The sequence below is a fragment of the Carassius auratus genome, chromosome 15, assembly GCF_003368295.1.
Source record: "Carassius auratus strain Wakin chromosome 15, ASM336829v1, whole genome shotgun sequence".
Taxonomy (NCBI): domain Eukaryota; kingdom Metazoa; phylum Chordata; class Actinopteri; order Cypriniformes; family Cyprinidae; genus Carassius; species Carassius auratus.
The window spans coordinates 4,238,093-4,263,024 of NC_039257.1; the positions used below are offsets into that span (position 1 = coordinate 4,238,093).

The 24,932-nt window shown below is 37.1% G+C and overlaps 3 protein-coding genes across 9 annotated transcripts in view; all 3 read right to left on the reverse strand.

The window, feature by feature from the left end:
- LOC113114792 (tripartite motif-containing protein 3-like) overlaps positions 1–2,961 on the reverse strand; it is a 23,364-nt gene extending 20,403 nt beyond the window's left edge. The window contains exon 1 of the mRNA XM_026281812.1: positions 2,771–2,961. The gene's annotated coding sequence lies outside the window, so the exon portion shown is untranslated. The remainder of the gene's footprint in view (positions 1–2,770) is intronic.
- Positions 2,962–4,015: 1,054 nt separating this feature from the next.
- On the reverse strand, positions 4,016–14,352 carry LOC113114794 (FH2 domain-containing protein 1). The gene is made up of 12 exons (XM_026281815.1): positions 14,195–14,352; positions 13,315–13,683; positions 11,865–11,926; positions 10,582–10,684; positions 10,305–10,390; positions 9,972–10,072; positions 8,077–8,147; positions 7,833–7,940; positions 7,664–7,734; positions 7,049–7,166; positions 6,729–6,893; positions 4,016–6,431 (listed from the first exon to the last, which is right to left on the reverse strand). Exons 2-12 carry the CDS (start codon positions 13,642–13,644, stop codon positions 5,355–5,357), a joined length of 2,292 nt encoding a protein of 763 aa, XP_026137600.1. The 5' UTR covers positions 13,645–13,683; positions 14,195–14,352; the 3' UTR covers positions 4,016–5,354.
- An 819-nt stretch (positions 14,353–15,171) lies between these two features.
- LOC113114795 (arfaptin-2-like) lies at positions 15,172–22,974 on the reverse strand. 7 transcript variants are annotated; one of them, XM_026281816.1, is made up of 11 exons: positions 22,728–22,968; positions 21,668–21,772; positions 21,294–21,350; positions 20,263–20,371; positions 20,102–20,164; positions 18,826–18,906; positions 18,406–18,521; positions 17,660–17,881; positions 17,119–17,276; positions 15,960–16,134; positions 15,172–15,885 (listed from the first exon to the last, which is right to left on the reverse strand). In XM_026281816.1, exons 2-11 carry the CDS (start codon positions 21,761–21,763, stop codon positions 15,730–15,732), a joined length of 1,233 nt encoding a protein of 410 aa, XP_026137601.1. In that variant the 5' UTR covers positions 21,764–21,772; positions 22,728–22,968; the 3' UTR covers positions 15,172–15,729. The 7 variants fall into 7 exon arrangements, with proteins under 7 accessions (XP_026137601.1, XP_026137606.1, XP_026137608.1 ...); XM_026281817.1 differs by lacking the exon at positions 21,294–21,350 and having other exon boundaries at positions 15,730–15,885; positions 22,728–22,974; XM_026281818.1 differs by lacking the exon at positions 20,102–20,164 and having other exon boundaries at positions 15,730–15,885; positions 22,728–22,969.
- Between the last annotated feature and the right edge of the window lie 1,958 nt (positions 22,975–24,932).

Consider the following 24,932-nt stretch of genomic DNA (forward strand, 5'->3'; position numbering starts at 1 on the left):
TCAAGTTAAATTCTGCACACACACACACACACACACACACACACACACAGAAATACACATTTCTGCAAGGTCAAAATATTCCAGACCACCGGGCGCCACCCAGCCCCCTGTCAACTCGATGGCAGGACTGCAGAGTAAACTGTCACTCACACAAAGACGTGATTCCCGCACATCGATTCACCTGATACGTGCTGCTGTCTGTCTGCTTTGCTTGACATCAACCTGTCAGCATCTGTCCAGCGTGAACCTTCACCAGTCCCGGTACAGACACTAACCATGACACGACAAGCAGAATATTGACTTCTCCACAGCTATTCTTCTTGTTGGATAAAATGCACCTTCAACAACAAGCAATCAAATGATTTCATTTTGTTCCAATCATCACGTTCAACACCAATAGCACGTTATCTTCATCACAAATCTTACAGTGAGTGTAGCATCTCACTATCCAACCTGCTAGGCTCAGAATTCAGAAGCATTTAGTAAGCAAACAACAAAAGGCCACTGGATATGCATTTACATCCTACTCAGAGCTAAAGCAAAACATTTCTACATGTCACTGATAATGCAGTTAGATAATGCACAATCTGTAGATAGGGAAAAAATGTGGAACTGCTGACATAAAGACTACTCTTTCATCCTTTTTCTCAAACAGATGAAGACAAAGTATAAGGAACAGCTGAGCATTCACTGTGCCAAAGCGGGTAACAGCTGCAATATTGAGCAGATGGGGCTGGTGAAACTTTCTCAAGACTACTGTTTCTACTTTATTTTAGCAGATTGAAGATTCCCACTTTACATAGATGTTTCTTGTATAAAAGAGGATACGGTATAAGCTTAATGGAAATGGGTTTATGTTATTATTTTATGAAGAGCATTATGTTATTATGCTCTTCATGTTATCTAAAAACTAGTATCTCCTTGGTAACTGAATGGACTTATTGTATCATTTCTGTGGCAAATCCATCCAATGCCACTTGTCTAATGATCGTGTTGGCAGTCTTTCAGTATCTGGACTACAAATCAACATTATATATTTAATCGCTACATGTACTGTATCAACACAACATGGAAACCTGTTCAGCATAATTATACTGCCTTTGTCACCAATGCACCTGTCATTTTTAAAACAATCCCAATTAGTCTTGCGCTGCTTTTACACCAAATGAAATATTTGACATGGGTTTTACTCACTTCGACAAACCGCAAGAATAGTTAAATAACATGGAACATGATGCATGGAACACCGGGCCTAAATTTTTCCCAATTTTCTAGTGAAATTCATGTCATGCATGAGCAATGGTGCATGATGGAGGAAACTGCCTGAAAAAAAAAAACTGTAAAAGCCATTATATATATATAATTGTATAATTTATAATTGTTTATAATATTTACTAAATGTTTATATGTTTATAATATTTACTAAAGACATGCAGTGATATTTTAAAGTATGCATTTTAAAAGTCATATAATGCACCTAATTCAGATCATTTATCAGTAGACATTGCATGAACTTTACAAAATATGTACTTCAGGAGACAAAAGAAGTCTATACAGGAGTGGTTACAGTGTAGGGTGACCACCTGGCTATTGCTCTGTTGCAGGTCAGCAGACCTGATTTTGCGGGACAATGCGGGACACGAGGCAGAGAAATTACTATTATTATACTAGGTGAATAAATATTGATTTTTTTTATTAGATATCTTTTTGCAGTGATGTTAACATGTTTTAAATTGCTAAAAGGGTTTATAAAAATGTTAATGACGGTGCTGACCGGCGCTGTGAACGTCACTAATAATATTTAATAGTAATATCAGTAAAATAAATATCAACATAAATAGCACGTTAACAGCACGTTAACAGAACGTGTGTATTCAATCCAAATAATTAAGTGAAAATAATAATCCAATCGCTACAAAGCACATTTCCAAATAAGCATATAAATTCCATTAGGAAAGACTAGAAAGATTAAATGCGTTCTTACCGGATTCAGTGCATCTTGAATTTATATTTTTTTGTCTGATCTGGCAGCTTAGAGTAGGGCCTTCTCATTCATTATGTGTCATTAGAACTCCTGGCAGGTGTAGCTGTAGTTCACTTTCACCAGGAGTGTTTTTTTTTTTTTTTTTGTGTCTGTGTGGTTTTTTTTTTCTCGGTGTTTTCCTGCTCTGGCTAGCCGCTAGAACCAATAATAACGGCTGCGCTGCCCATGTTCAGTACGTGTTTTCTTATTAACATTTTTTTTATTGTAGAAATGTAATTTAAAGGACGATTAAATAAAATGACGAAGACGAAATTAAAATGCGGGACACTGCTTATGACTTGCGGGACGCGGGACAAAGCTTCAAATTTCGGGACTGTCCCGCAAAATGCGGGACAGGTGGTCACCCTATTACAGTGTAAGCGTATACTAACAGCTATAAAAAAAAGTGCAAATATTATGTGATGGCATGACATTCATTCTGCATTCACAGTGAAACAAAGAAACATGAAGACAGTCACATATACCGTGTCAAACTCGATGACCTAAAGCACAGCCTCATGACATACAGGGGAATGAATCTACATCCTGCTGATATTTTAAGACTTCCTCACATCCTCGGAGATGGTGGACACTGAAACTGTAAAAACCGCGAGGAACGTTTAGAAAGAACAGAGGCTGATTTCAGCCGTAAAACCATAGAGATGCCTGTCTCCTGTACAAATGTCAATGAATTATTCAACATATGTATCAGCGTATTCACCGCAATGACAAAACTAGTGCACTCACGTGAAATTTGGGCCGGGTTTAGAGCAGAGTCATCATGAATAACGAGATGAAGCGTTTTTCATCGTCAATATCTGATAAACAATCCGGGTTTTACGGTTTATTTTGCTTTTTCATGAAAAACTGCAGTCCTTTTCTCCGAATGGGAGAGTCGGTAAGGAGGGGACGGTGAGCTGAGACTGTGGGCGTGTGCGAATAAAAATGATGTTCGTTCATTGGTCAGCAGCGGTATAGGAGGAGCTACGGTAGCCAATGAGAGCTCGTATTTTGGAATATGTAATTATTTAAAATGAAAAGGAGTGATTCGCTGGGCTTGTGATTGATTCCAGTGAGTTGAATCTTTTGAATCCAAAAGAAAGATTCGTTAAGTGATTTGTTCACGATACATTCTGAAGGATGCAACGGTAAATGCCTCAACGTGTAAACAAGTGTTTTCTGTGTTAATAAGTCACCAATCACCCAACCAGTTCGTAAAAAAAAAATCCAAGAGAACTGCAATCATATTACACACTTAATTAATTTCACAGTTTAGGAGACATCGTAGGACCTTGGAAAGACGTCTTGAGATAGGAAAACATCTGGTCCTTTTTTTTGTCCCTTTTTTTTCTTAAACACTATTCTGCCAAAAAGAAAGAAACAAAAGTCAACTTATGACCATAGATTATATGAGTGAATGGCTGTATGGGTGGGGTTATGAGACTGCATAGGGCTGGGCTTTGTTTACAGTTGGGTGGGGGAGGTATGACTGAAGTCTGCTTTCGTTATGAAGGTGGTCGTTGCTATGGAGACTGCATCCAGCCTAATAAGGCAGCCAGATGGCAGAGGCAGACTGTCTCCCGAGCCACGTCAGCAGACATTAAGACATAGACTTAACATTATTACACATCTATCCGACATGTGTGTCATAGTGTCCTCTGCCCCCCAACCACACCCAAAAAAGTCAGCTGATGTTATTTTTCATTAACTAATTTATTCATTTACATTTTATATCACACTTCAAATCAATAGATACAAAATATTGGTTAAAATTGTCTTATGACATTTTCCATTCTACTTGCAACTAATATATTATATAATGGAAATGATAATTTTGTTTTATAAAATATAATTTAACAAATTAAATTATTTCATCTTGAACATATTTGTATTTTATATTATACTTTTAAATACTGGTAAATCAAAATGTGTTTGTGTTTTATATAATAATAATTTAATCATTTGTAAGAATCATTCCAACAATTCTGTTAATCAATTTACAAATGTTTTATTCATATATATGTAAAGAAATTAAACACATCTCTAAACAATTCAAGCATCTGAAATAAACATCATCCAGCATTTGCATGTACTGTAACAGCATGAAATCATACATATCACACAGAGCCATTTTCACTGTCCGCTGTCCTATGACCAGAGCATGTTGTGACATTCAATTAGTGCTTGAGCCTTTAATCTCAGTTCTTTGAAACTGATGATGATTCACACAATCAGCCAAACACCCCTTCCCCCAAAACTCCACCCCCACAGGTTCTCAGGCTGTCTAGAAGGCACTTAGACCACCTAATGCGGACCTGTGGGGACCCTACGACATTATCTATTCTCCCTAACTAAGCCCCAATGTCTTTTTTGAGGATAAGCCCCCTTTAGCTTTTCATTAGTCAGAAGCTCAGCAGGCTAAAACATTTACAACCATCAAGTAGCACAGGATATCTTGTTATAGGTCACATCTACATAACGCACACGCACACACGCACACACAAACACACACACAAATATAGCTGGCCTAAAACAGGAAAAATAACACCATGTAAAAATGCACGTAAACATCTTAATGTACGATTGACTCCTAACTGGAACATGGTCTTCTAAATGTTCTTGAAATCTTGTATTGAAAATCAAATGCAGAGGTCTTACCAGTACTGACTCAAATAAAAGGCCTTCTTTCATTTCTAGAGCACTGAAAACCACAGATTACATGAAACTCTGTATTCCCAAGTTCATCGTGCAGGCGAGTGTTTTGATCCGTCATCATTTCAGACCTACAGTGACCAGTCAGAGGCAATTTTCAGAAACATGATATGGTACGAGCCAGATCAGGTCAATAGAAAATGAATAATAATAACAATGGATAAAAATAAAACATTAAATTCTTCATCAGACAATACAGTGTACATATTTTCAATTAAAAAAAAATTGTTACAATTTTGTTGTTTCTATGTGGCGAATAGCCATCAGGTTTACCAGCTATTTTGATTGCTTAGTATAGAATATAAAATAAGGATATTTTCTCTTAGTCTTGGCATTGTGAATGGTTCATTTTTGCAGATAGAGATGCAGTATCATCATGGAAAATCATGTCGTGTACTGCCCCCTTGTGTTTAAGAAAGCACACTGCAGGTAAAATGTCTAATTTTCTACTGATCTCAACAGTATACTGTTTTTAGATGCTGTGTCCTTTTATAGTAGACATTGAAACAAATTCCTATTCACTGTTTCAGCAAGCAACAGTGAAAGAGCGCCAGCTTCGTTTTTCATAAACGCAGCAAGACACCAAGCATGAATGTCTGAATAAATAGAAATGTTAAGATCATGGGTCTACGCTGTCAGAATCAAGCTCTTTTGATTTTGTATCTTTTTCACGCCAACGCTTAAATAAAGACATTAGGCTGAAGCCCTCTTTAGTGCTTTTAAATGATATTGTTTGGCTATTTCTCTTCCCAGTACTAAACTGCAAGCTAGGCACTGTCTCTTCAGTCTTCGTCTCCGGCTCGACTGATTGTGACTGTGTTGAGTCAACAGAATGGGATTCCTCTTGGGAGTTAAGTGGCGCGGTGTCTGAATCTTTAACCATCTCTGTAGAGTTTTGCAATGTAGCAATCATATCACAATCCACAGATTTCCCTTTTCCAATAACACCTATAGAGGGAGCCGGAGATGCGTTTAGATTACTAGGCACAAACAGATCCTCTTGGCTGGTATTTCCACTACTGGCCTCGGGAAGTGCGATTGTGTGCCGGCGATTGATGATCTGGCCGTTCTGCAGCAGAGAGCTGGATTTAGAGGTGTTTTCTTCTATGGTCATGATCAGCAGTCTTCTGTCTTCTTGGAAGAACGTCTGCCTGGGAGAAAGGATCGGTGACAGGGCCTCACCGGACGAAATGCTACTTCGACTGGACTGGTATTGCAAAACTTTCCGTGACACCTCTCTCATATTTTGCACCTCTATCTCTGTCTGCACATCTTCCTCCTCCTGCACCGTGAATACAGACACATGTTGACTAATTGAGGAATCTTCACTTTTCTGCACAGGGCTTGAGACTGTAATCTCTGGGTGCTTGGGCGTCTCATCTTTATCAACGCTCTCCATGATCAAAGTGGATTGCATGGCACTTTTGACCCAGCTGTCTCTCTTGACCTCTCTGTTGTCAGCGGGGCGTTTCTCCGGCGTGGTGGTCTCAGTAAGATCGCCCCGTGAGGGGGAACTGTTCCCGGCTCTACGGCGGGACTGACGACTATTGTACCTCTGTAGGATGGACTCCAGAGCAACTCCTTCAATGTCTTTGTCTCGTGAGGAGCAGGTGGCGGTAGAACGTCGCTTGGCTGCGATCTGAGTACGCTCTCGCTGTCTGCGCTTCACCTCCACCGTTTCTCGTTCAAGATTCTCCTATATTGATAAGAGAAATGACACGGCCATAAGGTCATTCATTTTTATTAATTACTCACCCTCATGTTTATTCATTTTCAGAACACAAATGAAAGAAAGGAAGTAAGAACATTGTTAAAATAGCCCATGTGACATCAGTGCTTCAAGCTTACGAGAACACTTTTTGTGCACCAAGAAAAAAAAATATTTCAGTACATCAGTTCTCACATATTATTAAATCCATTAGGTATACAAACATTTTACATGTAAAATGTTTGCTTAGAGTACCGAGAATGCATCTTTAGATGGTGCAATCACCTGAACCGCTCGTTTGAACTTCTCACAGAAAGAGTAGAAAATGGAGCAACACTCCTCTAGTTTGAACTGAGCTGGATCCTCACAGAAATACTCCGCTACCGAATCACTCACGGCAGAAAGGTTTTTGAAGGCCGCCTCGGTCTCCTTTAACCTGGTGTCTGCATTCTAAAAAAAAAAAAAGAACAAATAAAAGATAGTCGAAATTTTATTTAACAATAACATTTGTCAATAGACACAATAGTGTTTTACCATAGGGACAAAAAACTTGCATGCTCATATTCAGAGATAAACTAAAAAGGCCTTGAGACAAAACGCCTCACCTGCAGAAAATCCCTCATCTGTTCTTCCAGATCTGGCTGTTTACTACTATTTTGCATTGCCACTTGGACTCTATTCACTTCCTTTTGGAAATCAGTCTCGATTTCCTGCTTATGGATCCTATATTGCAGAAGACAAAGAAACATTTTAAACTCTTTTCTGCATTTTAAGTGCAATTTAGTATTGAGCACAATAAATTGAGCTTAAAAGATCAGTTGAAAGACTTTTGCTAAAGTAAGATTAAGATCTTCAGTGATGAAAAACTTAAACTTATAATCAGAAATGTTTCTTTGGCAGGTAAATGAAAGATTGTGAAATTAAAGGTAAATGAAAGTACAAGTGCTATAATTACTACAACTAAAACTGATATATAATTAACATTTTACTTTAAAGCTAAAATTTTTTTTTTTTTTAAATATAACAAAAAAACTAATGAAAATAACAAAAGAACAACAAAATGACTAACATTTAATTAAAAACTAAAAATGTAATAATAAAAGCTCTTCAAAATACAACAGATTTTTGTAATGTGTGTGTTTTTATATTCAGTTATAATTACATTTATAGCATAAAATAAAATAATTATTTTTCAAAAAGCAATGTGTGGCCTACTGTACCTTGCTGCATCTCCAATGTGTTGTAGTTTTTCTGGGAACTTCAGCAGCGATGCATCAATCTTCTGGGCTTGCTGTGGTAACAGACAAATGAGAAAATAATTCAAATGGAAATAAAGCCGTGTTTCTTGTGGCTCTGGCATCACAGTATAATATCAATCATCATAGCTACCATGGCTACATAGTGCATAAGGTTCATTCCAGGCTTGTTGGCTTTGGTATCTGCTAGCTTGAGAAGCGACGGTATCCGGAATCCCACCGCGCTGCCAGCGTACCCTCCCTGGTGGATGTGAGGAAAGCATCTCATGACAATGGAAACACACTTACATGTGCAGTGCCTTATGCTGTTTTGAGATTGACCAACTTCAATCATTGTTAACAAGCGTCACTAGATACAGTGGCATGATTGTACTCACAGAGTTCATGTAGTTCCCTGTCTTCAAGACCAGACGGATGACTGAATGTAGATCGGCACATTCCAGCAGCTCTGGAAGAAGTTTCATGCATGGGTTAGGTGAAATAAAATAAATAACAATTAGTAATAAACAAAATACTACAGGATTATCATGTTTTTTTTTTTTTACTTTTTTATGTTTCCTGGGAATCAAACTTAGTCATGGTCTAGCTGCTAGCAAATTGCATAAATAGGAAGTAAATAAATAGGATGTTTTTTTAAAGGTGATTTAAATTATAATCAAATATATTTTTAGTAAAATGTCAAAATATGCAGTACTTTAACTTTTTATTACGTACACCTTGCTGGCCACTTTATTAGGTACACCCTTTTGCCTTCAGAACTGCCTTAATTCTTTGTGGCACAGATTCAACAAGGTGTTGGAACATTATTCAGATATTTTGGTCCATATTGACATGATAGCATCATGCAGTTCCTACAGATTTGTCGGCTGTACATCCATGATGCAAATCTCCCATTCCACCATATCAATAAAAGGTGGTTTATTAGATTGAGATCTGGTGACTGTGGAGGCCATTTGAGGAAAGTGAACTCATTGTCATGTTCAAGAAACCTGTCTGAGATGATTTGAGCTTTGTGACATGGTGCATTATCGTGCTGGAAGTAGCCATCAGAAGATGGGTAGACTGTAGTCGTAAAGGGATGGACATGGACAGCAACAATACTCAGGGAGGCTGTGGCATTTAAAAGATGCTCAATTGGTACTAAGGGACCCAAAGTGTGCCAAGAAAATATCCCCCATTACACCACCACCAGAAGCCTGGACCCTTGAGACAAGGCAGGATGGATCCATGCTTTCATGTTCTTCAATTTCTGACCCTACTATCTGAATGTCACAGCAGAAACTGAGACTCATCAGACCAAGCAACGTTTTTCCAATCTTCTATTGTCCAATTTTGGTGAGCCTTCATTTCCTGTTCTTAGCTGACAGGAGCGGCACCCGGTGTGTTCTTCTGCTGCTGTAGCACATCTGCTTCAGGGTTCGATGTGTTGTGCGTTCAGAGATGGTATTCTGTATACCTTGGTTGTAATGAGTGGTTATTTGAGTAACTGTTGCCTTTCTATCATCTCTAACCAGTCTGTCCATTCTCCTCTGACCTCTGACATCAACAAGGCATTTTTGTCCACACAACTGCTGCTCACTTTGATAGTTTCTCTTTTTCGGACCATTCTCTGTGTACTGGCTTTCCAATGCCTTTGCAGTTGATAATAGGAGTAAGCAAGTTTGGAATGCGTACAGGCAGAGTCCATGCAGGCGGATATAGATGCATAAAAATTTCAAATTTATTTGTGAGCTCCATTATAAATGATCTCAAACTTCATGTGGCCTCTCTTTCTTCCAGTGTACACACAAAGCCACACCTTATGGACCGCATACAAATTAGAATCCACTTTGTAAGCTACTCTGTCGTGCGGTCAAAAACCGTGTGCTTCCCAATTACCAACAGCACCCACTTGTTGCTCAGGTGCTCTAATTAAACCTAGCCACAGCACCACCCAGTGGACAAAACACTTTACCATCCCCAAAATGGCTCCTTCACTCTGTAAACCCTAAAGATGGTCATGCATGAAAATCTCATTAGATTAGCAGTATTTGAAATACTCAGACCAGTCCGTCTGGCACCAACAACCATTCCACATTTAAAGTCACTTAAATCCCCTTTCTTCCCCAATCTGATGCTCGGTTTGAACAACAGCAAGTCATCTTCACCACATCTAGATGCCTAAATCCATTGAGCTGCTGCCGTGTGATTGGCTGATTATTAGCAATTTCAAAATAGGTAAGAGGGCATGTTGATAGGAAATAGCAGAGTTTCAATTGTATGTCAATCTTACCTTGTCCAGCAGAGGTCATGACTGCAATAGAGTGATTCACTTCATCCATAAAATGGGGGAATTCCTCTTTGAGTACTAAACTGATCAACCGTTCCTCATAGCTAGAGGAAGAACAAATAAAGAATTTTTTATAATTATGATGGTATATCTAAAGTTCACTCCCATTCAGAGTAATTTGCAGTGACCTACAAATCCACTGTCTTTGATTGATAATCAATACCTGGCGATGGAGATAAAACATGAGCTGTACTGTGCAAATAGCTTAGTATTGAAAGCGCTCTGTGTACAGTTGTGTAAGTGTATATTTGTCTTTCTGTGGCAGTATACACCCACCAAGGAACTTTGACAAGTTGTACCATGAACCGATCTGCCTCAGAGAGAGTTGAACAGTCTCCTTTAAAATCACGAAGCTGACGCACCTATGAAATGAAGCAAATGCAATGCTTTGCAGTACGCTTTCAGTTCAAATCAAATGAAAGTTCAGTTCACAATTCAAATGAAATTGCTGCAAGTACACAAACGTATATTCAAATGCCATTGGCACACTACCAAAGCCTTGGAATTGCTCAACAAGTGAAACTAAAGACTGAACCATATATATTACACCCACCTCTCCATCCTCTGGCAGCAGTTTACACATCTCTTTCAGTTTCCCAGCACCAAATCTTTCTCCTCTGCCGTTGATAATGTCATCAATCATTCCACTCACTGACCTGTGGAGAAAGATGTGGTAGAATGACAGATCAGGACCACTAAAGACTACCGGTATTTAAGGAGTTACAAAATATCACTTTTTTCAGAGATTGAATGGAACTGGATCTCTCATATTATCACTATATAAAACCCCAGTCTTCCTTATGAACCTTAAGGCAGATGCATTATGCAAAAATAAAATAAAATGAAATAAATATGTGATTTTTATTAGGCTTGCAATTCAAATGAAGAAGCCGCATAAAACATTATTATTCTGTTGTAAAATACAAATATATATATCATTGTCAATAAAATGTTTTTCTGCAAAAAAAAAAATTACAATTTATATGCAACATATACAAAAATGATTTTATTTAATTGTTTCATTTTTCTATCTTAAAATGCTCTCTCCTATCCCAGTTTAATGTGGAGTGACAACTAAAATATTTGTAGTACTGTAAATACATGTTGTTTGAGCGGCCAACACAGCAACAGTGACTCAACCAATGGCGTGGGTTTAGGGGCGGAACTACCTGTTTGTCCATCCAACGGCAGCTGTTGAGAAGGTCTGTGAAACTTGTATGAAATCAATCAATACTTTCACCGCTAGTGGAACAGACACACTTCATCTTTGAATAGACTAATAAACATCGTAAAACTCAATTCTAAATTCAGCATTGTTCTCCAAAACAAGTGTCCCGTCCGTAAAAACAGTATAAAGGAAGTGGCCGACACATGGACTTCCACTCTGTGATTCATATTTCACCATGTTCTGACTGCTGCTTACACTTAATCTCAGTTTCCTGGCCAACCATAAAAAAATACCGGGACTAGACAAGCCCAATCTTGCTTTTTTAGAGATACACACAAGCACACCAAACTGGTATCACAAGCTCTAGCACTAAAAGCTGATGTATTCATTAAAGTTAAACTGTCACAATCAACTAATCAATATCTGCAGAGAAATACTGTATGATTAAGGGAACCGCTGATGATGTGAATAATGCAAAACCCCCATCTTATCTTCATGCTTGTACTCGTGTAGAAAAGATATGGACTGCCTGATGTTTTCAGAAAAAAAATTCATTTGGCTTGCAGAGACATGTGAGCAACCTAAAGTATGACTACTGCTCGTTTCCACCCTAGGATCTGCTGATGAAATGGAGAGCTTTTCTTAAAACACCTTCGTGATGCACTCACCTTTTGAACTGTTTGAGGAAGATACCAATGTTCATGTTCTTCTTGGAGTTGAGGATGGTCACCTGGCAAAAGAAAAAAAGCTATTATACTGTATTCTATCAGACCAATCATTTTCTTATGTATATTACATCATTAACATAAATGTAAACAGATTGTACCAAGTATTTGCGTCACCCTAAAGTTTGTCATCATTTATGAACTAATGATGATTAATGAAAACCAACAACCCTGCCTATTAATTTTTTGCATTAAGAATAATCACCGCAACGTTGTGATGATGTGATTCAAGGGTTGTAAAATTAGATGTTCTACATGACAGTGTTTTTAAAATGAAAGCTATTCAACATCAGTGGAGTCCACCTTATGTAAACACTTACAGAAAAAGAAGAAATCACTCCACCTTTAAAGAGAGCTCAGATCAAAGGACAAACACAGTCGAGTGGCATCTATAAATGCCACATCATTGTTTTTTGAATGACTATAAGCATTATTTGTAAGAGAAAGTTACATCAAATCAAGTAACTAGGATGTTTTTTCTGGCTGTGGGACAAAGCATGACTAATCATGATTACGACACTAAAATATGTCAAATCTTTCCAAACATGCTGAAAAAAAAATCACATGGGATTTTTCTGGAAAGCACGGCAGTCCTAATTTCAAATCACTGTTATTTAAATTTCCTTTTAGTAAACTTCTCATTTTCTTTATCTACCTGATTTTAGCAATAGTTACCAATTAGTTCTGTATCATGCGACTTTAGCAGAAGTAAAGCCAGTTTATAAATAGATGTTCTCTGACAAAATGTCATAACCTAGCCACCTTTTGCTAAAATGATTATGCAATATATTAAACTTAAAAAAGCATCCATACTTTACACTATAAGAAGTGATAACATGCAATTTTATTATAATTTATATATATATATATATATATATATATATATATTATTTTAGGTAAAAAAAATTTTTTATAGATTTTATTCAAGTCAAAAAGATAATTTAACCACCGAATCAAGCTAAATCCACTGGTTTGCACACATGCACACACACAAAACTAAAGGGTTAGATCATTTAGAAGTAGCTTTAGTAATAATCTGCAGTACGGTATGTGAAAGATAAATGACCATAAAGAAACGGTTTATGCAAAACTAGCAATTATGACACTTTCTGCATGCAGCATGAAAAGATATGAAGCTTGAATCAACTTCAGCTCTGTAATCTTTACTACAGTGACAGTTATAAAGCCTAAAACAAACTAATTAAGTGAGGTTACAACTAACCAAAAGTCATCTCCATTAGAGTTTGTCTGGGGCAGTCACTGACCCTACCCTGGTGACAAGCTTGATGTAAGCATATGCAAATCTCTCTAATGAAATTAGTCTGGAAACTCCCACTTACTGTAAGCCTGCAGGTACAGAAAAACTTTTCTGGCACATTCTACCTGAACTCACCATTTCGGGTCCTGAGGCATTGCTCGGGGACTGGCGTACACTGCGGCGGTTTGTGGCCTGGACCTGTTTCTGATCATTGCGGCTGAATAACTCCTCCATACGTTTGGTGTCCAACTCAAACTCACTGCTCTTCTCAGCTGTCCATATGTTGTGTTTGCCAAGCACAGTGTCCTTAGGTATGGCGTCCCAATTGAAATTACGCATTCTAGAGGCCCGCATTGGGCCTCTGGTAAACGGGCCTCCACCAGAGAAGAGGGCAGGGGGTGGAGGGGGAGGGGGAGGTGGGGCATTAGGTGGTGGTGGGGGTGGTGGTGGCGGCGGTGGTATCATGATATAGATATCATATGCAAAGATTCTGTTGCAACATCCCTTTAAAAAAAAAAGCCAGAAAACGAAACCATATGAAAACTGTTAACATATAAATGTTAACATATGCTGTCATTCAGCTGAAAAGCGAAGAATAAGTGTAGGGAAGTTAACCAAGAAACTCCAGGACTAGGTAATAACCATTAGTGAGAACATAACTAACAAAACCATGACAGAAAATATAGGTTCTCAAGTTTACATGACCTCTGACTCAGATATAATCATTATATATATATAGTTAGGTTAAATTCTCCACAACATCTGTGATGTGAGGAACTTTTAAAAGGTTAAATAACTTCTCTCAGTACCATGGTTTTTTTTTTTACCAAAGTTCTCTAATGGTAATAATATTGTAGCCTACTTTTTACTCCAGACAGGTACTTAGGTACTAAAGTATAACCTACTCCATGAGGAAAAAACTTTATCGCCCAAGGTCTTTTTGGTAAAACCGTAGTATCTTTGTATTTTGATTCATATAAGTAGTATAATTTAAGTATAAGTATAATTTACTTACTCGTTTGTGAGGTATCCAGACGTCCCCCCAAAAGAAACTGCTATCTGGCAATATCTTAATCTACTCTGGCTACATACTCCAGACGAGAAAAACGTGCTCCATGTTAAGTCTGTCACACGGACTGCTGTTACAGCAAAGCCGTTCTGCGGAAGAATGTTGCAATCATCTGCTCTCTCTCTCTCTCTCTCTGTTACCTGTAGCTCACGCCCAGAACTCGTCCGCGCTTGTTCATGTTTCAGACCTAATCCTTCTTGTCAATGTCACTGTTCGAATTCCAGAAAGTACCATATTAAAATTGTTTATTTGTACAGTTAAGTTGAGTAAAGGCCGTTTTTTGTGTAAATGTTCGAATGGGGAATATAGACAACCAACCATAAAATCCCCCAAAACTTCCTCATTAAAGAATCAGATTTTTTTTTTTATGAAAATTCTATGTGTATTTTAATGTCAAGGGCTGAGTTACTTTTGAAAAAATATTGTACATTTGAGAAGAAAACCATAGCAAATCAGAGAGGTTTTTATTGTGTAGTAAAATGTAGCCTACATAGATTGGTATTTAACTTGGTTTTAGTCAAGAAAATAAAAACCTCTCTGATTTCTGATTTATAGTCTCTGCAAGTAGAAGTGGGCTGTTACCTGAAACAGTATTTTAAGGAGATAAAATACCAGGCTGAATCAATATAAAAAAAACTGTGTAACACAAGGAAAATGTAATTGCAGATGCAACACATTCTTGTTAAGGCGAAGTTCTTCCATCCCTTAAAGCATGACTCAATTTGATTACCACAGTGACACCAAGCCCTTATCTTAGTGGAGTACAGAGTCAAGGGAATAACAATCCAATCTAGGAAAAGTGGTTAATTTTTCTAGGTTTCACCAGTAGCGTTTGGTGGCAGCTAGTCAAAGTTTGAAGATGGAGCTCAGAAACTAAACCTGGCTGCCATGTGGCAGTAAAAGTAATGGAGACACCATTCATATCGCTTTCCAATGTGTTTTAATTTCATAGATAGGACTTCACAATTTACATAAATATAAATATATTATTAACCTTCTTATGACATGTACTGTGAGCAATTTTTATTCTTTTACCACGACACAGTCCTCTTTCAAACAACCTTACATTAAAAACAAACGGCTCTACTCTATGATAAAACAAAGAATATAAATTGGCCTGTGAGGTGCTCACTGTATATGGAACAGTTTTGTGAATAGGACTATGAATGCCTCAGAAAATGTTTACGTTTTTACAGAACATGATTTATGTGATTGATTTGAATTGTAATTTTGCGACATATTATTTTGAATGTATACGATATAGTTAAGGCAGCTGTAAAACGCAACCACAGTTAGTTTCCATAAGCCATTTGGATAAATGTAATATTTATTTCAAGATGTTCTGGGCATCTTTCCAAGGTTTGGCAATGTAAAAACAACTACTTCTTTTATCTGAATCATTCATACAAACCACTTTATCATCCCCGCCCATCCATTTTCGGGTTTCCATGTTCGAGTGTCTCTTTACATTGACAAAGTGATCACTGCTCCTCAAGCCAGGAAGGCTTGTCAGAACCCGGTGGCTTCAATTTCACGTTGAACTGTCTGAGAGTCTGTTCAAGCTGCTGCTGGTTTCCAGCGAAATACGCAGAGACAGCATTATGAAACAGTAGGAGCTGCTTGTGCATCACCTTTACCTGGAGAGTTAAAATATTAAAACTAAGTAATATTTGTGACTCATGAATTTCAAAAGTTGATTTCAACATGGTACCTTATTCTCCTCCAAAAATTTGAGCTTGACGCTGACATCACTGTGTAGTCGTTCATACTTGTCTTTATGGATTTGGTACTGCTGTTGAGCTATCTCAATGCGCACCATTGCTGCAGCGTCCCGCGGACCCACACTCATCTCCTCCAGGTCAGTTCTATAGGCATCGAACTCCAGTCTGAAACATCAGTACTCATAAGTATAAGCTGATTCAATAAACCTAGCATAAAAAATAAAAAAATAGAAATTCTCCTTGATATACAGGCTGCAAATCCCTTAAAGGGGTCATATGATGCGATTTCAATTATTATTTTCTCTATGGAGAAATAACAGCTCGTTCCAACACGCTCCCATATAGCTACATCACTATGTGGGAAGTTTTGCATAATGCCGCCCAAAATGTGAAAGCGAAACTACTTTGTTTGGCCTTCCAAAAGAGGACGATGTCCGCCAGATCATGTCTAGAGCTGATCCATGCTGGGCACTGAGGAAATGCATCAACTTGGCGCTGTGGATCGCCATATCAGCTTTCACCGTGGCCGAAGCCGAGTCCAGCCCGCCGCCGCACACTCGAGCCCATGATGTGATGCTGTGTTTCATTGTGAAAGTGAAACTACTTTGTTTGGCCTTTCCAAAAGAAGACACGACTAGAAATCAGTGGTCAAGTTGTATGGCGCGTTACGCAACGCAATGCATAAAAAGAGTGTATAAGTCATTAATAAATCATGTCCCCACTGGATGCAACAAATGTCTCATTTGTAATGGATGTTATGGATAGTTGGCCAATTAGAGCACACCTCGCTTCTTAGAACGATGAGCTTTGTAAAAATCAACGGGTTTCAGAAAGGCGGGGCTTAGAGGAAAAACAATAGTGTACATTATGATATACTTGTCTTCTGCAACAAATGTAGAAAGTCTTTGATCCATCATCATTTGGGGGGTTCTTAGCTTAGCAAACAATTACATATACAGATTGAAAAAAAGAGAAATTATTTATATATGTGTGTGTGTGTGTGTGTGTGAATGTTTATGTTAATTTGATTAATCAATCTGTATATCGTAATTAACTGGCACAATTTTTGTTAGCCCTAATCTAACTTAAGCAGATATTACAAAAGTTACTTATGTAACATGTAACTCATTAATATCAAATGTTTGATACCTTGCATTCTCATACATCTTGATGGTCATGAGTGTGTCCTCCATGGTTTTGTTGACTAGTGTATTAATGCTGGACACAAAGAAATTGATGGCACCCAGGAGCGTCTCTCCATTTTTGCATAGCAGTCTTTGTGTCTCTGCATTATAGCCAAACTCATCCTGGAAAAAAAAAAATAAAAAAAATAAATAAATAAATAAGGTTTAGGATAATGTTATTTATACAGCTATAAAACCATCAAATAGAGTAAAGGCATATTCATGTTATACTAAAATTTTGTGGAAACAAATATTTTCAGACATTTAGAGAAATGTATATGTAAGTATATATGTAAGCTGCTATGCAATGAAAGAAAAATCTACTCTAAATATAAATGTATAATACAAGATACTGTTTTGGACAGTACGTCTTTTTTGACTTACTGAACTATGTACAAGGCAAAAAAGTGCTGGTAATTCTTTCGTTTGCAAAAACCATTTAAAATGGGACACTATGTTAATATTCAGTGGCGATATGTAACCTAATGGCCAAAAAATATTAGTACCTGCAGTTCTGGTGATTTCTGGCTAAGATCAGCAAAGGTGTCTCCAAGAGCCTGTTGAGTCTGCACCATGTTGTAGAAATGGCTGGTGAGCTCACGTGCTAGTCTCAGAATTTGCTCGTACTTCATCTTAGTCTCTCTTAGCACATCAATCTGAGCCTCAAGCTCCAGGTCCACCGTCTTTGTGCCACGACCGAAGCGCTCCGAAAACATCTGCTTTGTGCACTGGTGAAGAAGAGAAGGCAAGATACTGTACATATAAATCCCTACAGTACACAGTTTATCTTTATAAAGCCTAAATACCTACATAAAGCATTTAAAAAAATACTTGTGATCAGTAAGTAAATGAATAAATTAATACTTTTATGAAGCAAAGACAAGTTCGATTGCTCCAAGGTGACAGAAAGACATTTATAATGATACAAAATTCTTAACTTTTATATATTTTCTAGTCAATGAAGGATCCTAAATGTAAATCACAATTTCCTAAAAATATAAAGCAGCACAATTGTTTTCGCCATTAATGTTTCCTGAGAACCAAATCAGCATATTAGTATGTAGAATGGAGTAATGATTTTGAATATTCAGTTTTGTCATAACAGCAATATATAAATTGTAAAATCTGTTAAAGTAAAAAAAAAAAAAAACACATTTAAATTTTTAATAACATTCCACAATAGTAAGTTTTTTTATACTGTATTTTTGAACAAATTCTGTCTGTGAACATTTAAAACATGAAATTACTGTACCTTGTACGTGTTAATGCTCCACTTTTTCACACTGTCAAATTTCTCAACAGCTACTCCTCTTGTGGCCTCCTCTGACATCATGGATGGGTTGCTGTTACTGTGGTGCATGCTGGGAGCTGAGAGTACAAAATGTAGGTACTTTTATTATAAATAGGGGACCATAGCAAAATACACAATATTATTTCATTCTGGTTTTGAATATCACAACCCGGTTGTGTCTATAAAGGTCACAACAATGACTTCATAGACATCTCATGTAATAGAAATTCTTTGCATAACCAGTCATCTTTAATTCCTCAGACTGGAAAATGAATAGGGACAAGAATAAAAGGTGTGATGACAGTAAATGAGTAATGACTGATAAATAAGGGCTGAAAATGTTGCTGGCAGTGACAGGAGGGGGTGGAGGCCCTGAGATACCTGGGTAATGTCCTGGCTGGTTTGCTATCCGACTGGAGGCTGAATGGCTGGGAGTGATGCCCCTGGATTTGGAACGGATATCTGAAATGAATGAATAACAGTGGACGGGTGGAGGAATGGGATGGAGGTTTAGTTTAAGTGAAAGGCAATTAGGGAAATTGCAACATTTAGTGTTTTGTGGTAATACGGATGAGTAATGCACATGAACTGGGTGGTACGATGATTATTCTGGAGTGGAGATTTTAGTAAACATAATCAAATGCATAATGAGTTCATAGACTGAATAATCAAAATTGATCAAAACAACAATAATATTGGTGATTATGATGTATACATGAAGCATTGTGATGTTTTAACAAAAATGAACAGTGGATTCTTAAAAGGAGAAGTTTTATTAAGGAGGTTTATTTAGGACAAGGTGACCAAAAGAGATTAAAATTGCATCTTTATAAAATGGTTAGGTGATAAAAGTTAGAAGTAGAGGCTGAAACGAATGAAAAACAAGACTGCTGCTAAAAGACTGACTTTGTACAGTGACGGTCAGCATAAATGTGTAAAAAACTGTATACACAAACTACCATTGGTTGGCAAGATTTTTTTCAATGTTTTTTCAAAGTTTCTTATGATCAGTGAGGCTGCATTTATAAAAAACTGTAAAAACTGATCTATTGTCAAATATTACTTACATTTACATTTAAATAGTGTCACATATTTAGAAAATTCTCGTCAGTTTTCAATATATAAAGTCATATTCAACTTAACTGTTTTAATTACTTCACAAATTTCAGAGGACAATAACAACATAAAGGCTCTTCTGATAAACTGACCAAACAGAATGGATATTCAAATGACACAACATATCAAATAAATTTAAATAATACATACAGTATTTTTTTAAATCCTCATGGACCGCCACAGACTGCATCAGTTAGGTTTGTTAATGTTAATGTGTTAAGGCAAGTCATGTTATTGAGCATAAAGAAACACCATTAAAGGAATTATTGTGCATTCCACATATATATAAATCAGCTCACAAACATTTTTGTTACAAACATGTCTACAGTCAATTTAAAACAAACAAGAGGTTTATGTTGCATGAGCAAACATGCATCCACCATGCGACTGTCCTCAGCTCCCTGTAGAAAAAGCCAAACGTTTGCTGTTAAAATGCTGACAAACACATTTTACACCAGGAGAGAGAGAGGACGCTGTAGGGACAAAGATTCTAAAAGAAGATCTTCTGTCAAGTTAGCATGCATATATAATACACAGACACCTGGTTTGGGCGCGTTGCCACATCTTCTGTCAAAATACTCCGGGTTGAAACGTATAGCTGGTCCTAAACATATACGTCAGCAGAGATGTAAGCTGAACCTTGCCAGGCACATGACTTAGATGCTGCATTAGATCAGATCAGAATCGGACACTTGTCTTTACCTTTGATGGAACTGGTGGGTATGATGCCCTCCGCTGCCCCTCCGTAGCCTCCAGACACAATGCTGGTTTCATTCAGGTTTGGTCCAGACACCATCACCTGCTGCAAGTCCTGAATATGATGGGATTTACAGTAATATTACAGAAGATTACAATCTCTAGCAAAGAGACAAAAAACACATTTACCACAAACTGGGCACACTAGGTGGGGAAAAAACATGTGGGTATCAAAAGTGAGGATGAAGCAGTATTATTTATATACTTTTATAATGTTTATAAATTGTTTTTATTAATATATTGGATTTTTTTTGTATTTTCAGTTTTCATCTTCATTTTGCTTTGTCATTTTTTATGTGCTGCTGACACAACTATATATATATATATATATATATATATATATATATATATATATATATATATATATATATATACATATATATATATATATATATTCCCGATTAGCTTTAATTTATTTTAGCTTCTCTGTTCATTTTGATTACATTTTATGTCATCTTGTTCATTTACCAACAATTATTTTGTAAGGTTTTAGTTTTAATCAACAATTAGAAGACTGGGATGATGACAAGAAAAAAATAAGCACACAAAATTCAAAATTATCCTTTAAAAAACATTTCTAGTGTTCATATACTAGACTAAAAACTTATTTTTACTTAAAAATACAGACTTATATTAATATTAAAGCCCTGCCTTCTCAAAACCTTTAAAAATGTGTCGTTTCAAAAAGCTATCAATCAACTAGACATTCTTAGTTCAAGGGAAATCCTATTAAGAAAAGTCACTATAAAACATATGCAAATTAATCTACTGTATTTGCATGACTGTTTTCCAGGTCTCTGCTTGACTTTTCTGTTCCAGTAAACAGCTCCTGTTTATAATAATCCTACACCAACATTTGCCCAAACCCCACGATAAGTCAATGACTACTATGTGTGCAACTATGCAAACCATCAACCACACTAAATCAAAGGGAATGGGGCTCCAACGTACAGGGACACCCACAAACTCTCCCTCACCATGTTCACTGGCAGTGTGCCTACAATTTCATCTAAGCTCCCATCAATCTGTGCACCCTGTGACATGAAGAAACATAAAATGTGAAGACAGTGTCAAAAAAAGATGGTGAGACAGATACATACAGAAGACAAAAATGTGCTGAAATAACGGAAAACAACAGAGTCGCACGACTTAAATTAACAGGGTCTATATTTACAACAGCTCATTAATGTGTGACTGAGCCAACCGTTCAAGGCCTCTCAGAGCCTGCCACACGATATCCACAGGAACACATTTCACATCGCATTCAGGTGCGGTTCGTGGCATAACTGAATGGCAGGCCTGAAAATATGATGTTGATTTTCCTCAGGTTTGGTGGACAGTGGATACTCACCTGCTCAAGACTGTCATCCTCAGCCGTCCTGCTGTCCCCATTACTGTTGATGGGGATTTCCATAGTGGCGGCTTTGCTCAGAATACTATCTGTCATGATGAATATCTGCAAGAAAAGACACATTGCAGATGAATACGACAGACAGACAGACAGACAGAGAGAGAGAGAGAGAGAGAGAGAGAGAGAGAGAGAGAGAGAGAGAGAGAGAGAGAGAGAGACAGCCCTAGATAAACACATACATAAATATAGACAGATATAGAAGAAAGAAAGAAAGAAAGAAAGACAGATAGGTCAAGTGAAACATAGACATGTATATTCTCGTCTACGTTTCACTAGGCTTATCTATATACTGTATGATAAACAGTTATTGTCATCTGTCTATATTCTTGTCTATGATTACTTAGGCCTGTCTATCTATCTATGATAAACAGACAGAAATATAGACAGATATAGAAGTAAGAAAGATGGACAGAGACAGATATTAAGAAAGAAAGCAAAACAGACAGACAGACAGACAGATAGATAGATAGATAGATAGATAGATAGATAGATAGATAGATAGATAGAATTAAGAAAGACAGGTAGATAGATAGATAGATAAAATTACAATAACTGTTTATATTCTTAATACACGTGGTATATATATATATATATATATATATATATATATATATATATATATATATATATATAGTAAATGGGTTTAAGGAAGCATAATGCGTTTTAATATACGAGAAAAATAATAGAAGAATATTAAATAAATTGACAATACCAGATACACAAAGGACGTTTTACCATAAAATCAATATTATATACATTACATGATACAGGCCAGCCTTTAAACACTGGGCACGCAAAAACAGACAAGCAGATTATGTACAGTAGGCATCGGTTGAAACTGTGCCCTGAACCGAAGGTGTCGGGACGGATTATACTCGGTACTACAGTCAGTGTGAACAGACGCCATGACGCGGTTCAGCCGGAGCAGCTACGTGTCACACCGGGACAGACACAAGAGAGGATGCTGGACCACGGATCCATCTGCTGCAGCTTTACTTGCCTGTTTGCCGTCTCAACCGCTGAACCGAACCGCCCGCACCGCATTTAAGATTATTCCATGATGACAATGCGATTTGTGTGTGTTTTTAATGGATGTCTGGAGGGCAAATAATCTCCACAGGCTCTGTCAATCCTCTTGGTCGCTCGGTAACGCAAATCCTCTGTTCTCTCCAAACGGAAGTGACGACGTGACATTCTTCAGGGTTACTGCAGCGTCGCCGCATTACTTAGGAATAAACATCCATGCCTTTATACATTTTCACACAAAATATATTCCAAATAGAATTAATAATTTGTGCAAAGGTTAAAAGTGACAACGTAGCTTAGTGATTAATAGAGGTTTTCTGCTGTACTCAGTATAACCAGGAGGTGTCAGTATTATTTCAGAAACGTGAGCATCATTTGGACAGGGCTCTGGTGAATACTGTTGGGTGAATAGCGCCAGTTGTTGTTGTTAACCCATTACTGCTGTAACTGACTGAAAGCATTCTCTCTCAATAATTGTGCAAAATAATATGTATGCATGTACACATACGTTACATATATTGATGTATTGTTCTTTGTACTAATTATTTATTTACATTTTAATTTATATAGCATCACATGAGGCACATTTTTAGGTACCTGACTGTTTTATGTTTGTTTTTACAGTTTTACATTTGACCAACAAAGTCTGATCCCCCACAAGACTACTACAGTATATGCATACAATTTTAGTCTATGCACATGTCTCCTTTAATAAAGATTAAAGATCTACATGCTTCTTAGTCTCTGCTATGAACCGAGTTTAGATCTGAGTTAATATAATTCTTTCAGACTTTTCCCAGAAGACAATAAATCATAATATCTATGCAGATCATTTAAACAACAATTTTCTGTCTTACAGAATAGGACACATGAGTATTGATGGTTTAGATAAATGTCTATTTTGTAATTCAAGAAAGAATTTCTAAATCAAATTGGATAAATATACTTTACATACAGTACTGCCATTATTTAAAACTAATTGATTAAACCAAGTCCAGAAGCTGCATTGTTATACACATACATATGTGTGTGGTATTATTATCTATTATTATTATTTTAAAAATTTCAATTAATAATATGATTTAGAGGCCAAGCTGAAGACGGAAGGAGCGATTACTGTCTTTTGGATGGGATTAGGTGTTAGCTGATGCGTAAACGGCTCATATCCTTCACCTTTGCAAGCCAATATGCATCAAGCATGAGGAGGAAGTGCAAAATTGGAAAAGTGTGCTTTTGCTTGACCGTTCAAATGAACATCCTTTAACTTTTAACCTTTGACCTCAACATTCTTGTGAGTTCCTGAACCAACCACAGTTAAAAAGCAGTTATTTTGCCCCTTTGCACTGGAAGACTTTGTCTGCCAAAGCAAAGTAGAGAAAATAGCCAAATAAATGATCACTATAACTGAATTTTGGGTGATGATTTGAAAAATATACATTACTAAAAATAATTTCTTGGACTTGGCAATCCATTAAATATCATAGAAATAAAATAACCTGTGGGCAAACATGATCTTTAAAAGGTTATTCTGATTGGGTGATTTGCTATAATACTGCTGGGTTCACCTGGGACCAATAAAGTTAATGTAATAGCAGTTAGGGTTGTAATTCTAAGCACATACCTTATAGAAGTCGTGTCTTCACCACAAGCCTTCTGTTTAGAGCATTTTTTAGTCTGGGAACCTTAGGTTAAATCTGACAGTGAGGCAGACCAAAACAGCCACCCACAGTAGATGTATTTGGATGCAAGTTTACTGGTACACATAAACTGAAAACAAGGCCTGTTAAATTTAAAGTCTCCAGGTTTGAATTCTTCACAAGGACATGCATTACAGAACCATTCCGTGCCTTCGAAAGCCCTGCAGCTTCCCACTCTTTTCCTCCCATTCAGTAAATATCCCGTCACGCTTTTAATGATCATTAAATGTGCCTCCAGATGTTGGTCAGCGGTTCGTCCTCACACAGCCCTTTCTGAGTTCCTCGACTGCAATCAAGACACAGAGACAAGGACCTCAAAGCAAAGCAAGGAAGAAAACATGGCAACACACCACGCTCTAGATTTCTTGCCCGCTATGTCATTATTCCCAAGCAAAATAATTACAAACATTGCTCCGTGTTTACACCGTGTAGCATATGGACCTGGTCCTTTTATAGTTTTCGTAATGTGCCATTTCAAACAA

Bases quoted from the DNA above. Each gene is read 5' to 3' on its own strand.
- LOC113114794 (XM_026281815.1), bottom strand. From the start codon at position 13,644: ATGATACCACCGCCGCCACCACCACCCCCACCACCACCTAATGCCCCA. The intron at 10,073-10,304 runs GTGGGTGTATAC...TTCTTCCTCTAG, and splicing joins CAACTTGTCAAAGTTCCTTG to CTATGAGGAACGGTTGATCA. The intron at 6,432-6,728 runs GTGATTGCACCA...TTATCAATATAG, and splicing joins AGTTCAAACGAGCGGTTCAG to GAGAATCTTGAACGAGAAAC.
- LOC113114795 (XM_026281816.1), bottom strand. From the start codon at position 21,763: ATGACAGATAGTATTCTGAGCAAAGCCGCCACTATGGAAATCCCCATC. The intron at 17,277-17,659 runs GTACTAATATTT...TTTTTTTTCCAG, and splicing joins AGAAATCACCAGAACTGCAG to GATGAGTTTGGCTATAATGC. The intron at 15,886-15,959 runs GTACCATGTTGA...TTAACTCTCCAG, and splicing joins AATTTTTGGAGGAGAATAAG to GTAAAGGTGATGCACAAGCA.